This window comes from Ctenopharyngodon idella, chromosome 3 (genome assembly GCF_019924925.1).
Source record: "Ctenopharyngodon idella isolate HZGC_01 chromosome 3, HZGC01, whole genome shotgun sequence".
Taxonomy (NCBI): domain Eukaryota; kingdom Metazoa; phylum Chordata; class Actinopteri; order Cypriniformes; family Xenocyprididae; genus Ctenopharyngodon; species Ctenopharyngodon idella.
In genome coordinates this window covers 27086044-27102000 of record NC_067222.1, presented here as the reverse complement: position 1 = coordinate 27102000, position 15957 = coordinate 27086044, and the positions used below count along the sequence as shown (strand labels likewise).

Sequence of the window (15957 nt, the reverse complement as noted above, 5' to 3'; positions counted from 1 at the left end):
CATGACTTTGGCATACTGGAGCTGTCAAGCTTCAAAAAGCTTCCATAAAAGTATCCTAAATGTGGTCCATATGACTCTATATTAATTCTGAGATGTCAATATGCACTACTGTATATAAGTAATATGAAACTTACCCGGTTTTCATTGATTGTCTTCCTCTCTAGATCACTGAGACAGTGAGGTGAACTTGAACAAATGATTTAGTCCAGTTTTTCAGAACATGAAAATATTTGACTCAAAAGATCTGTTTGTTTATGGATCTGGCATCACTACTTTACTCATGAGAACCCAAGGAGAATTTGAGCGAACAAATTCAGTCAGTAAATTAAATTTCAGCATGTTCCTCACACAAAGCTATTGTATTCTATTGTGTAGAAAGTCATACGGATTTGGAACAACATGAGAGTGAGTAAATCATGGCAGATTTTAATTATAGACTATAATATTCCTTTAAATCACAGATAGAACTATGGACTTTCTCTCCATTTATCCTACGCTTTATACGTAGGGGGTGTTTCTGTGTAGTGTGGCATTATGGTCAGAGAAGAGAAAGTGGTGGGAGAGTGTATTTCGCTTTGTTTTATCATGTGCAGTTGTCCCGTGTCAGAGTGTGTTCTCGACAGGCCTGTGAGTGCTGGGATCTCTCTGCCTACATAACTCATGGTTTGGCATGGAGAAGATGTGTGTGTGTATGAAGTGTGTCACGAAGTGTTTCCTCCTGTAAAAAGGGAAAACAACAAATTAGATCTCTTTAATATCTCAATCATTTCACCTAGACTGCAGTGAGATTACATGGAGAGCAAACAGAACCCTTTTTCTTAAAGTTGTCTCTAACATTGTCTCCATATACTTTCTTAAAGGGATAGTTCACCCAAAAATTAAAATTCTGTCCTGTTTTGCTCACCCTCATATCATTCCAAACCTGTAAGACTTTCTGTCTTCTGCAGAACAGATATTTTGAAAAAAAAAAGTCTTTTGTCCATGCAATGACAGCCAATGTCATCCAATGGCGTCCATATTGACTTTCATTATATGGATCTTGTTTTGCAGAAAATCTAAGTCTTATAGGTTTAGAATGACATGAGGATGAGTAAATGATGACAGAATTTTTATTTTTGGGTGAATTATCATATAAGTCATCTGCTTCTCAGATTTTTTTCCTAAAATATGTTTCTTTGGTATCTTTGAAAACACACTGGAGCACACTGAAGTCTTTCTTCAAGTCAAAGATATGAATGCAAACACTTCTCTTCAAATTCTCCCAAGGCCGAATTATCTGAGCTATATCTACACTCATTATATACATATACATCTATACATCTGAACGTATATCAGCTATTGACAGTTGTCAAAAACCTCTGACCATATTGTTAACTAAAACTATTAAAAATAGTTGAAATAAAGCTGAAATAAAACAAAAAAATTCAATGAAAAACTTAAAAAACATAAATGAAAATTAAAAAAAATATTAACTGAAATAAAATGTTAAAGTTACTGTACTAAAATTACAAAAACTGAAATAAAGCTAAATATGATATGTAAAAAAAAAAATAAATAAATAAAAGCACATAATTATCTGTGCTGCCGTGCATCATGTGACCTAAGCCTGTTGTGTGTTTTCGTTCTGCTAATCTTCCATTTTTTATTGATAGCAAGCGCTAATTTAGCCAGCTTTTTGGTCTCTCGGGCACGGCATGCAAAGTGGTGGTTTAGCGTGATTTGGTGTGCGGGGTGGAGAGACGTCTCCATGCATAAGTGGATAATCTGGGTGCTGGGAGGTGGATGAATTGGTCCTGATCAAATAAGAAAGCTCTTCCTGAGATAAAGGTCTGATGAGCGTTGTGTACGGATCGCATTTGTCTGTGGGTGTGCTTGTTCATTTGTTGTCGGTCCGGTGCATACTAACACTGTAATTTAATTGGACCAGCTGTATGAGAGAACTTGTGTCTGAAGGCGAGCGTGTGCTTCGCTAATAGTTTAACACACAGAGAGCACGACTGACGTGAGATGAAGCGTGCCCGTGTGTGTGTGTGTGTGTGTGTGTGTGTGTGTGTGTGTGTGTGTGTGTGTGTGTGTGTGTGTGGTGCTCATATATGGACCAAAAGTTTGTGTACACATAATGAGCGGTAGTGTTTGATACATAAAAACCAAGTATTCAATCATGTCTGACCTCCTGTGTCTAAATGAGAACAAGTCCCATGATCCAACATCAGATGGAAAATAGGGATGAAGCTGAATAGCATAGAAAGGTGTGAATAATAACTTCAAAACAGATAATGAATTCTACCAAATAATAAAAACAAAATATCTGTTAGACTGATTATCCAACAAACACTAGGATAAAGCATTTCTATGAATATATTTTAAAATATTTTCATGAACGTATTTAAAATAGTGAGTCTAAAGCCAATGTGACTAAAGTGTAAACTTCATGAATGAATTTGCAGACAATGTGATTTTTGTGTTCAAATTGGATGCTGTCCTTTTATTAACAAATATATTTGTTAAACAAACAAAGATACTATCTTACATGTTTTTGTTATATGTAAATGTCTATGTTAATGTTTTAAATCATGTGAGCATGATATACAATAAAAAAAAAAAAATAAATCTCACTTTTATATCTGTCTCAAGCAGGCTGTACACATTAGTGATGTTTTGGAATCTTTGTTTTGGTACAAATCTTTTAAAGGTGCAGTAAGTGATTTCTGAGAAACGCTGTTGATATTTGAAATCAACAAAACAAACACGCCCCTACTCAAAAGGACACACCCCTGTCTTCATAGCTCCGCCCCCAAATTTACAAACACGCTATGCAACACAGTCACCTCTCACCTAATGATAAGACACGCCCCTTACAGCTGATTGGCTACAAGTGTGTTTTGGTGCTTGGTCCGATCCACTTTCAACAGCGTTTCTCATAAATTGCTTACTGCACTTTAAGTGAACAAATCATGAAGGAAAACCAAAAAATAAAAAAATAAGATCTAATTTGTTGTCATTTGCAGGATGCTTGATTGAGCACTATTTCTGGAGTCTAATTTTTAATAAACAACATTAAGGCAACAACCCAATGTTGTTGTTTTTTTGTTTTATGAAGCAAATGATTCATTTAAACGCTTGTGCACATTTTTGACATAAAAATAAAGTTATGAGTTACTTGTTCCTATCACCTGGTGTAACTAACTGCTTAAGGGGTCAGTGACCGAATTTGAATGAATCTATTTGGTGGATTTAAAAAAAAAAAAAAAAGCTAAGATGAATCAAAATCAACCCTCACCAAAGCATTTATTTTACATCCGTTAGATATATAAAATAAAACGTTTGCAATAAATAGCTGTTGTAGCAGCTAAAAGTGCACAAAATCATTATAAATGTCCATGGTTTTGAAACTAAATACAGATATGGATGTGGTATTCAGGTGTCCACATACTGTATGTTTGGTCATTTAGTGAACTATGCTAAGATGTCGCTAATATTTTGCTGTTGTTCTGTGTTTTTTCAGGGTAATCAAGACGCCCCAGCACCCCCAGAAACCATGGCCCAGCCTTACCCATCGGCCCAGTTCGCTCCCCCTCAGAACGGCATTCCTACTGAGTACACGCCGTCGCACCCTCACCCGACTCCAGACTACCCGGGCCAGACCCCCGTGGCAGAGCACACGCTGAACATGTACCCCCCTGCCCAGACGCACAGTGAGCCCAGCGGACCAGACAACAGCGTACAGGCGGTCTCCGGCACAGCCACAGTAAGCGCCTCTCTCTACAGTATATATCTGTCTTTCTCGCTTTCTCTATCTCTGACTCTTCTTGATGGCATTGCTCGTCACGGTTCAGGTTTTTTGGATTGTGCTGTGGATTGAGGTGCCCTCCGTGATCTGCCCTCCAAGGACATGAGCGCTGTAGCCCGCCTTAATATTTCATATGTTTCAGGGCATTTCCATGAATAATTGACTATCTTTGTGTTATTTCACCAACTCGGAGTACAAAGTGCTCTCGCTGAATTTAGTTTGGGGAGGTTTTCCCTCTAGGTTTTTAAAATAATTTCAAGAACGTTTTCTATTCTAAAATTGTACGATTCAGTGCAATTCTGCACAGTAACAAGAAGTAGCTGGAGACTTTGGTTTATTAAAAGAATAGTTCTCCCAAAAATCAAAGTTATGTCATTATTTTCTCATGCTCGTGAAGTGAGCTGTAAATTATTGGTGAGTATTGACTTTTGGTCTGTTCCTCATTCAAATATTTGATACGTAAATGTATTATATAATATATTTCAGACTTCATTATTCATCATAACCTATAGGTCAGTTGAGTAGAATCATTCAGTGTGAATTGTTAGTTTATTGCAATATAGGCCTGTGGATAATTTATAGCATATATAGAGAACTCGTAGAGTTCAGATGTATCCCTTTGACTGGGATTTTGTAATTTGATGATATCAGATGTATTTTATATATTCTTCAACAATCAGATAACACTGGGAAGAGACTGGGGGACTTTTTGGCCCAGGTAAAAGGGCAATATGGCCCATTTTTATGATTTTGAGTTACATAATAATATAATATATACAATATAAACTAAATTAGCAAATATTTGCATTTATTTCCCCTAATAATATGTAATACATTACCATCCTGTAAATGCTACAGTCATCTCTAAATATGTTACAGTTTAGCATTAAATGTGTTTACTACGTCAGTGGCACAAGATGTGCTACAAAAATTTCTACTTTTGTGTTAAAACAGGCCGGTTTGGAATGACATGAGGGTGAGAAAATGATGATAGAAGTTTAATTTTGGGGTGAACCATTCCTAAGAAAGTGCAAACAATTTGCCATTTTTTAGGATAAACTCCTGTTGTATCCCATAATTAGACTATTTGTTCAACAGACAGAATGTTTAAACTGTTTCACTGATTTGAAGGAAAATGTGAGCTTTCTTGCGAGCAGCGGCCAGATTTTCATTGCCTATTCTACCTTAGTGCTCAAATTTCTTTTTTTGTGCCAGAGCAGAAGGGAGCAAAACCACATCTGGAAAAGCCATTATTTTCCCCCCTGCCTCTCTCCTTCTCCCTCCCTCCCTCTCTCTCTCTCGCTCTCTCTATCTCTTTCCTTCACTTTCTGAGCTTAGGAAAAGCAAAACTTTGCAGACATCCAAAGCTATGACCTCATCTTGCTAGAGCTGTTTTTAGATCCAAGTCGTTCCTCACAACTGATCCTTCATCTGCAAGCAAAAGAGGCCTAGACTGTGATACTTCCCTAGTTCTCATCTTTTCTTTGTTTGCTAGAGTAGGTGATAACCAATCCAGCCCCCAGAGGGATGTTTTTATACAGTAATAGATGGTTTTCATTGCTGTTTTGATAGAGTGCAGTGCTATATTCTTAGTGGTCAGTGTGAGAGAGCTTGTGGTGGATTTCATGAATGCACATAATGGAACAGTATTTACTTTCCACAAGCAACTAATAATATTGTAGTAGCACTATGTTATAGTAATACTATGTACAATATGTTTCTATTTGTTAACATTAGATGATGCAATAACTAACATGAACTAATAATGAACAATACATTTATTAATCTAGGTTAATGTTCTTTTCTACATACACTGCTGTTCAAAAGGTTGGGGTCAGTAATATATATATATATATATATATATATATATATATATTTCAAAAGAAATTAATGCTTTTATTCAGCAAGGATTAATTATTTTGATGATGACAGTAAAAGTGACTCCAAATGGCAGTAAAGACATTTACAATGGTATAAAATGGAAAAAAAAAAAATTCAAGTAAATGCTGTTTTTGGCTTTTACAGAAATATTAAGCAGCACAACCTTTTTTTCAACGTGTGCAAATCAGGCCCCGTTTACACTAGTGCGTTTTCGTTTTAAAAAGCTTAAGTTTTGCTATGGTTACGCCTGTCGTTTACACTACACCTGCGTTTTCAAACCTTGAAAATGGAAACTTTCGAAAACGCTGCAGAACCCGTTTTAGTTTGAAACCGACGGGGTTGCGTTTCAGTATAAACGGACCAAAACGGAGATTTTTGAAAACAATGGCGTGGCTGCCCACATTTGCTCTGTGTATCCTTGACGACCATGTAAACAATAACGTGGAGACTGAACTGCAATCTGTGCTGGCTTTGTTGTCATTTTTAGCAGCCATTGTGCAGTTAAACTCTGTATTCTTTTTAATACTGCAGCTGCCTACATGCGCAAGAGGCAACTGTTTACACTTGTATGCGCATGCCCATTGTGCATGAACGGTCATGTGACGTGTTTTCGTTCATGTAGTGTAGACGGAGGTCGTTTCTGAAACGCTGTGGAAACGCCACTGTAGACAAGGATCAAAACACAATAGTGTAAATGGGGCCTCAGTATATTAGAATGGTATTTTTAAATTCTAGTGTTCGTAATTTAGAATTTCTGAAGGATCATGTGACACTGAAGACTGGAGTAATGATGCTGAAATTCAGCTTTGACATGACAGGAATAAATTGAATTTAAAAAAATAATTCAATAGAAAACTTATGTTAAATTATTTAACAATATTACTGTTTTTTGCTGTATTTTTGATGCAGCCTTGCTGAGCATAATAGACTTCTTTCAAAAACAGCCGACCCCAAACTTTTGAGCACTAGTGCAGGGGTCCAGACTGCGACCTTTTTTTTCTATCAGTGCGACTAAATTTTGTTAGAGGTCACACTGGTGCGACCACCACATTGCACAACTGATAAGAGATGCCAATCTTGTTTCAGCACAGACTGTTTATCAACACAGAGCAATAATAGACAGCGCAACATGAGCTCAGATCAGGCTTACTCACGCACCGATCTCGATCATGCGGCACTGCTTACTACAGTACACACCGCTGGGAGATCCAGTGAGAAAGTGTTTGAATTCGCCTCAAAATTAATAACATCGCTGCGAGATCTAGTAGTAAGCATTCAAATTCAGCGCAGAATTCTCTGCTTTAGACCACAGATATCAGATCAAATAGTGCTGACATGGAAACCAGGAGAAACTACTGTGCCATTAAAGAACAAGGCTCTCCAGTCCACAAATCACCATGGATTTAATTTAGTAACGCTTACTGAAACCATGGTATTGTGGGAGAAATAGTCAAATGCTTTTACATTATTCATTTCTGGGTTCATGCAAACTTTTGAGAGTGAAATTAAAGTACTTTTCAAGGACTTTTTAAAGTGCTTCACATTTTTTTCCAGCACTTCAAAGCTCTTTTTAATGTGATGATTTGTAAAACTAAAAGTTTAAAGATGAAGGAAAACCAACACTTCTAGGCAAACAAACAAATAAAAAAAAAACATAAATTACCACTAGATGGTTGCAGAGGAGCACTTATTGACTCCCTAATATATGGAAAAATAGGAAAAAGTCACAGTCTCATGAAAAACAAAAACTTCTTCAAATTGTGACTGAATTACACAGAAGGCAATTAAGGAGTGCTCCTTTTATAATCACTGAAGCTGTCTGTCAGTTCAGTACATAGACTGTAAAAAAAAGATGGACGACGCACCTTCACTCTCTTCCATTGTAGTAAGTGAAGCCTGTGTGCCAATCTGGTGCTGACATCATGAGTCTCGAGTCTGCGCAGTAGTGAACTTGGAGTCTGAGTGCACAGTAGTGAGTGCGAAGTAGAGCCGCGATATCAATGCCCCGCCCACACTCTCGCAGAATCGGTTAATACAGTTTACTGCAGAACAACTCATTATGTCTGTGTGAAATAATAAACAGTTTTGGAAATGTAGAAATTAAAGTTAAAGCTCCAATCTCCTCCCGAAGATCCAGAAAAAAGTCAGTTGGTGCTTCGTGACTACTTCGCTAAACTAAAACCAAACTTATTTAAAGAACGAACACTTCAACTAACATCAGCGTGATAAAAACTGCCTAAAATTACAAAAACCATCTTTGGCCAAAAATATTTGATGTGAAATTTGATTTAATTTGTCCCACATCCCATTATGTTACATGGAGAGGGCGTGGTTTATGACTTATTCTGCGTTCAGCCACCTCAGGGCGAACAAGATGCTTTGGCTTCACTTTTCAGGACTTGTGTGGCACACTTGGTTCAGTATGGCGCCACCTTCTCTAGAACTTAGTGACACCAGTGCCACTGCTCTCAAATGTTAGTCTGGAGCCCTGTAGTGTACAGTATACCAATACATATTTAGCATATGAAGTTGCTTAAATTAACATTTCGTCCCCTTGGAATTATAAGGTTCTGTCTGCATTTTGAGCAGTTTTGAGATATTGAGCTTCAAAGTTTTTGTTAACGTTAATACACCGTGAACTAACATGAACAAACAATGAGCAATTGTAGTTTTATTAACATTAACAATGATTAATAAACACTGTATTGCTCGTTGTTAGTTCATGTTAGTTAATACATTAACTAATGTTAACAGATGAGACCTTACTGTAAAGTGCTACTATAAAATGTCACCAATGTGTTAGTATCTTTATCTTAACATACTTTTTTATTAGTCATGTCACACCAAAATATAAGTTTGTGATTTAATTATTTTCTGCTGCTTGTTATGGCTGTTTTTATTAATTGTCACCTTCATTTCAGGACATTAGTCATCAGATTCTCAGTAAACACCACGGGTGTAATGATGGTCACAGACGCAGAGGTGGACATTTAATTTAACCGACCTGAGTGGTTGTTAAAATCGGCCCACTCACAGATCATTTCAAGTTCATTTAGTTTCGGACAATACAGAAAGTGGTGATGTCCGAGTGGGTGAGTTGTTTACTCTGTAATTTGCCCGTCCATTGCCGCCAGTTTGACCCATTCATGTCGGTTTGCGGGAACTGTGTGTACATGATAGCCTGCCATTATCTCATTGACTATAATCAGCCAATCACAGTGACACGGAGGTACTGCTTCCTCTCAAGTGACCTTTAGCCTGTAGGTGTCACTGTTGGATACAGAAAGATGAGTGATTTATTTGGTCTTAAAAATATTTGTTTTAAATCTGTTGATTATTTTCTCATCCATCTTTTTTTCTAAAAAGGACATTTCACAAACGGTGTGTATGTCAGCTCAATGTGTCGGTTTGCTGCTCTGACTCCTGTCACGCTTCATTGGCTGTCTTCCCCCATGTGCTCCCAAGAGAGACGGCCACGGCGTGCCCATCCTCATCCAGGCGGAGTGAGAGCTGCCTTTCCTTAAGGGAGGGCACGTGTGGAAAGGGCTATACCCACAAGAGGGCAGACATCTTGCAGAACATCCCCCTCTCAACCCCTCTGGTGCAGCTTTGGGGGTCGACGGATGGTTGTAGACTCACAGATGATAGTGGAGGTTGACTTAGACTGCTACTGCGTTTCTTCCTAGTAATGTTGCTATGCTGAAAATAGCACATCTTAAAATGGCATCATTGCTGATGTACATTATCTGTCTTTTTTTGCCTCTGTGGTTCACTGAGTGCAGGAAACCCTCAGTGTTGTACCTCTGAGCTATTGTGCAGTTGTTTGTGCATGAGAACAGCTTCGCAAATGAGCATGCAGCACTCTAGCGCACTGAACGCTGTGGCTTTGGTTGGTTTATCTTTCCCAAATGCTTGGTTTTTATTTTTTCTGCTCATGTAAAACCAACAATGCAGCAAAAAATGCATCTGTTATAATAAAAGACTATTAATGAATCTTTTGATACCAAATAAGATTAACTGGAAGCCTTTTTTACTGTTTGTTATTGTTTTCCCCTCTATGTTAGAGTCCTCTGCCAGTGAGAAGAATGCGGCACAGATGGCACGCTATGTAAACTGTCAGCCGTATGCATGCTATACACACACACACACACACACAGGCTGTATTTTTACCTGGCACACATCCCAGAATTGTTCCGAGAAAGGAATGAAAAACATTCCTATCCTTTTAGGTTAAGTAGGTAACTGGCCATATATATTTATATTTATGTATACATATATATATTTTCTACTAAATATACATTTCATTAAGAAATGTATAGGGGGGGAAATTCACCCCCCCCCACACACACACACATCACACATATATATACATTTTACCCGTGCGTGCTGGCAAAACACTGACTGAGCTACACCTGTTTGAAGTCGATAGAGTCAGCAAAGTCAGTTCTGAGAAAAATCGAGTTCAAGTTTTCTGAAGATTCCAAAACAAAGGCCACGTTCACACTGTCAGATTTTGGGGATTGACAACCGCGTTTACTTACAAGTGTGAGTCTCGAGTTTCGTTCACACAGCAACTTACAGTAGCTTCTCGAACACTGTCTGTATGAACCTGCAGTCAAGCCTGTGTTCTCTTACTAGTAACCATAACGACAGTGACCAACGTAATATTAAAGATGGCGACGTCCATAAAACTGAAAAGTCTCATCACTTTTGACATGACAAGAGACTAATTGAACCGCGAGTTTATCCATTCAAACGTCATTAACCAACAGCAGCATGTAAACACGCGCTAGCCGGAGTCTTTAACCTTTGCATGTGCGTTATGTCCTGTGAGACCTCTCGCGCATGACACGGCATTTGAATTTGGAAAAGAAACATAAAACTGATGGAAGCCTCTCCGGTGGAGAACAGTGACTGGATCTAACACCTTAAGATGACGCACAGCTCATATTTCTGTCGCTGTAAGTTACCGAAAGCAAAACCACACACAAAACACCTTGTATGACGTGACAGACAACTAGTTGTCCAGTCCTGCTCCGTTCACACAGAGTGAATATTCCGAGAATGCGGTTGTGAGTCCCGAAAATTTACGGGTGTGAGTTCGGTTATAGAATGCGGTTGTCACTCCCATAAATAACCGTACTTTGTGTGAACGTAACCGTATAAAGGACTCAAATACAGGACTGACAACCGTATTCTGCTGCTGTGTGAACGTGGCCAAAATCACTTAGCAACCATACCTGGTAATAAAACCAAATTTGGCACAAACCAAGTCAAAACCCATATCTATAGGAAAAAATATATATATATTCAACTTTTTTCCATGATTCCACAATTGTTTGATCAACATTAATGAAACAGACAGCCTATACATTAAGACCTACTGTATCACACGGATCTAATACAATGTTGCACATCAGATGTTTTTTTTCTGAACAGTTAACCAAACGTTCACTTAAGACATAACAGATAATGTTTGCGTGAATACTGATTTTTTTGTAATCAGATCTGTCAGTCAGCACGAGTAAGATCATTTTGTTTAAATCAGCACGAGTTTGAAAATCACATTTCATTGGTTCAGACTCAGGCCATCAAGAATTCGCTATGAATATTCACAAAGTTGGAATGCTGCGCTTTACAACAATACCAAACTTGTGCTGAGAGGAAGTGCAAGTCAGAGTGAAAGTACAGTCAAACCCAAAAATTATTCAGAATTATATATTTTTACTAGTGGGTGCAGGACACTATAGTTCATTTATGTAAGTGAGGAAAGCAAAATAAAGTAAACTGTGACATATTATACCCAAAAATTCTTCATACAGTGGACTACCAGTAAAATTGATAAAAATTTGGAACCAAAAATTATTCAGACACTTTGACCTGACCATGTTTTTCAGTTAAGTGTTATCTGACATAATTAAGATTATTGTTTTCTGACACAGTTTAACTCTGAGATCTTGTCATAATGTATTACCATTTTTTTTAAACTATAGTGAATAAACTGTAATAATGAATGAAATGTTCAAAGAGTCTGAATTGATTTTGGTTTGACTGAATACATACATACATACATATATAATACTTAAAGTCCCCCTCTAGTCAATATTTTTTTCCTTTAAAAAGCTCACCAAAATGATGTTTAAACATTTTTTCTTGTGAAAAAATTCTTCATGCCTTAAAATTAATGTAAATCGACATCCTTGCTTCATTTAATATACGCAGATCTATAAATATGTTAATTAGCTCCGCCTCCACTCACTCGCACGAGCTCAGAGAGCCACTCAGTCAACTTACTGAGGTAAACGCTGCACAACGGTATCATTTTTTTACAACATCGGACACATAACTGTAATTAATATGATTAGCGTTTTGCTTGACTACATTATCAAACAGCTAATAATGTGTTGCTAATGTTACACAAACCATGTTCCCGTTTGCATCTCTGAGTCAGACAGCTGCCTTCCAAAAATCAGTATCCTTACAAATGCTTAACAACTTAGAATCTTAAATCTACCCGATTTTTCATATCAACAGAAAAATATACCGGGATAACCTGGCTTCATTTGAGACTGCTTCAGAGCTGTAATAGTTAATGATATGCTAAAGCCCGCCGGCACATTGACATGATTGGTTACAAGGTAGTTTGTGACGTAAGAAACACCAGCGATTTCAGAACTCATTTTGGAAACTGTCTTTAGATCACAGAGAAAATACTCTGCAATGGTGTTGACTTATGAATTTGCACATGGTTTGTCTTAAAGCATGTTAAAAACACCACATAGACATATAAGCAACATCAAAAATTTGATTTTCACCAGAGGGGAACTTTAATATTTACTTAAATTAACCTATACAATTTTATGAAATGTATATATAGTAGACTAAAGCAACTTTCTCCATGCTCCTTTCAAACACATTATTAAACAAAAACTCCCTCATGGATCAATGAAGACTGATGCAATTATTCCACATTCCTCCACACTAAAAAAAATTCCTCGGAAAGGAAAATATTTTACTGGCACTTTACGCTCCAAGTCCTCAGTGAGGTTATCTTTTTCTGTCCAGCACTGCCATATGTGTGTCCGTGTGGGCTCTTACACTCCAGCGGCTGTGTGTTTTTGTGTGTGTGTGTGTGTGTGTGTGTGTGTGTGTGTGTGCTCAGAGCACACACCGGCAGCCCTGTCACTGTTTGCCGTTTAGCACTCAGTGTGAGATCAATGAATGGTAAACACTCACAACTCTGTGAGTCCCCAATCAGTAATTGAGTAGGTCTCCCAGGCTGAACCGCTGTCCTCCCTCACATCCCTGTCCTTATCTCTCCATCTTTCCCTCACCTTTCCTCCCTACAGGGAGCAACACAATCTCTGGCTCCCTAGAAATGGCCACAGAGGACTTCTTTTTCTTTCTTTTTTCTTTTTTTCTTTTTGATGGCGCTTTGGAATCGATCGTGATTTGTTACGATTGGAAGTATCGTATTGTGCACCGCATGTTTGAATTATGAAAGCAGGATTTCAAGGCAAGTTTGATGCCCGAATATTTCAACACGCACCGTGAATGTGATTCAAAATGCGTTTCGCTTCTGCCGCTGGCCCCTATTTTATTCCTATAGATTTATTCCTTTTCCCCTGTCTCATCCCATCACCCTGAGATCAGTCACCGTGGCCTCCGGCTCCCCAAGGCAACTAGACAGGGGCAAATCGATTAATTGATTTCGGAATCAATTAATTGAGCCATTAAGGCAGCCATATGCACGGACCATGAAATGAGATCTCTAAAACTGCACATATGGCTGCCGACCGTGCCGTGCCTCAACCTAAAGACCTGCTGCATTCCTTCCCATACTTTTATTGAAAGAGCAGTAAATGGAAAAGCATATTTCCAATTATAACACCCCAGTTGTTTCTTCTGCAGAGGGCCGCTTGCCTCACGACGCCATTAAATCGAGCCTCCTGCAATAGGAAAAGTGCAATTTTGTTAAAGCAATAAAGACGGCGCACATCTTGTCAGTTTTACATTGGATGGTTTACTACACTGCTTTAGCGTTTTATCTTCCGTTTTTCTTTGTTCTCTGCCTTGAGGAGTGGGTGTTCTTTTGTTTATGACTTGTAATAACACAAGACAGATTTTTTTCCCCTTGCACTTCTGCAGGCTTTCATGTATTGAAAGACTAGTATTTTTCAAGTGCTCTCTCATGTCCCCCCCCCCCCACCCTTGCATTTCAGTCGGGTGGGTATATCGTACCCTGTACAAACATTATGATGACACGATATTCATATTTACAGTCCCAGCAAGCTGTTCTTTATTCTTCATTTGAGCTTTTCCTTTTTAATCTTTCTGTTGCCGCTTTTGTCAAAGTCGCCCTGAGCACCGCCTGATTTAAATAACAATGCCGCATGCACACAGACACACGGTCCGTTCCATTGCCAGTATTTCCAGTGAAGCTTGCTTTAACAGTCCTGAGCATCTGTAATGTCAGAGAGGCAGTTGTTACACTGGGACTCAGTCATTCTTTTGTTCCAGACAATATGATTTCCAGAGCGCTTGAAGCATGACAGGACAGCTGCAGCAAGCAGAAAGTTTAAAAAATATCTCTGGGCATAACTGCAGGCTCGAGGCAGAACCTCCGCTTCACTTTCTCAAGCGCTACAAAGGAAAATAAATGGACATAAATTCACATATATGTGAACATGCTCATGCTAATACATATAATGGGTGAATTGCATTCAAGTGAGCACCACTATGGCCTCACTCCAAAGGGCAGAGCGATTGAAGTCACGTTTGGTGAGGTGAAAATGAAAATGCACATTTGTGAGAGCAGAATCATTCATTGTGAATGAATTATTCTTTTTAAATGGATCTTTTAAATTAATCTCTTGATTCAGTTCACAATAATTTGGAACGATTCACTTCTGGAGTTCGACTGATTCAGTGATCAAATGGTTAACATCTTACTGAAGGAGAATATTATAAGTAAATCACATAAATATAATAATATTATAAGTGAATAAAGGCTTATATTTTGATCTTTTCATCACAGAAAGATTACATGACTTCAAAACTGTATAAACTACCTTTCAATTATTATTATTTTTTTTTTTTTTAAAGAAATTAACATTTTCAGCAAGGGTGCCTTAGATTGATCAAAAGTAAACACTTTGTTACGAAAAAATATATAAATTTCAAATAAATGTTGTTCTTTTGAACTTTCTATTCATCATAGAATCCTGAAAAAATATTAAGCCGCAAAACTGTTTTCAACATTGATAATAATCATAAATGTTTCTTGAGCAGCAAATCATCATATTAGAATGATTTCTGAAGGATCATGTGACACTGTAGACTGGAGTAATGATGCTGAAAATTCAGCTTTGCCATCACAGGAATAAATTACATTTTAAAATATATTCAAATGATTATATAATGATCAATTTATAATGAAATAACATTTCACAATATTACTGTTTTTAATGATTATTTGGGGTGTAGTGATACCCTCATGTCATGATTCGATAGCACGATACTGAACTCACGATACAATATTATGGTAGACATATGGTAAAAGGATAACAAAAATTGTACTGTTGATTAAAATGGTAAATTTGGTATTACATTGGGGGTGGAAATTAATAGGCTTGGACTTGGTGCTGGTAACCCAATGGACAGGACAACAGTGACACCAGAATAAAAATATTCATGATTCCAATGCTGAAACACAGATTTATTTTAGATTAATATGTTTGCACTCTGTTACTGACTAGGATACATTTAAAATAATGCAGGCCACTTTTTACTGGTAACATAAGACATTTGGCATTATCAGGACCCAGAAATATTCCCCCATTGCATTATTATACATTATATTCAACATTATATAGTAGTTTAGTGAATTACTGACACTAAAACTCTGTAAACAACATATATTGTCACTATCCACGATACATATTGTTGCATTTTTGTATTGCGATATACTGTGACATGATATATTGTTACACCCCTACTGTTTATACTCTTTTTTTTCTTTTCTTTTTTTTTTTTTTTTAAGAAATTGGGAGTGTTTATTATAATACTTTTGGTTTAATGCTGCTTTTGCATCCTTTTTAAGGATGTTTTTAAAGGCTTCAGTATTCAGAAATTATCTCTTTGAAAAAAAAGTATGGTTTGCAATGATTGCAGAATTTTATTTTTTGGTAAACTGTCCCTTTAAGGGCACAAAAATGCCATTTGGAAGTCGCCCACTGACACAGAAATGTACACATGGGAGAAAAATAGAAAGCAAAGTCTCCCAA

At 37.5% G+C, this 15957-nt stretch overlaps 1 protein-coding gene across 9 annotated transcripts in view; it reads left to right on the top strand.

The window, feature by feature from the left end:
- The window catches only part of rbfox1 (RNA binding fox-1 homolog 1), a 285471-nt gene that overhangs the window by 230463 nt on the left and 39051 nt on the right, over positions 1-15957 (top strand). For all 9 annotated transcript variants that reach the window (XM_051886614.1, XM_051886615.1, XM_051886618.1 and 6 more), the window contains one exon: positions 3506-3748. In XM_051886614.1, the coding sequence (XP_051742574.1) occupies positions 3506-3748 (243 nt within the window). The remainder of the gene's footprint in view (positions 1-3505; positions 3749-15957) is intronic.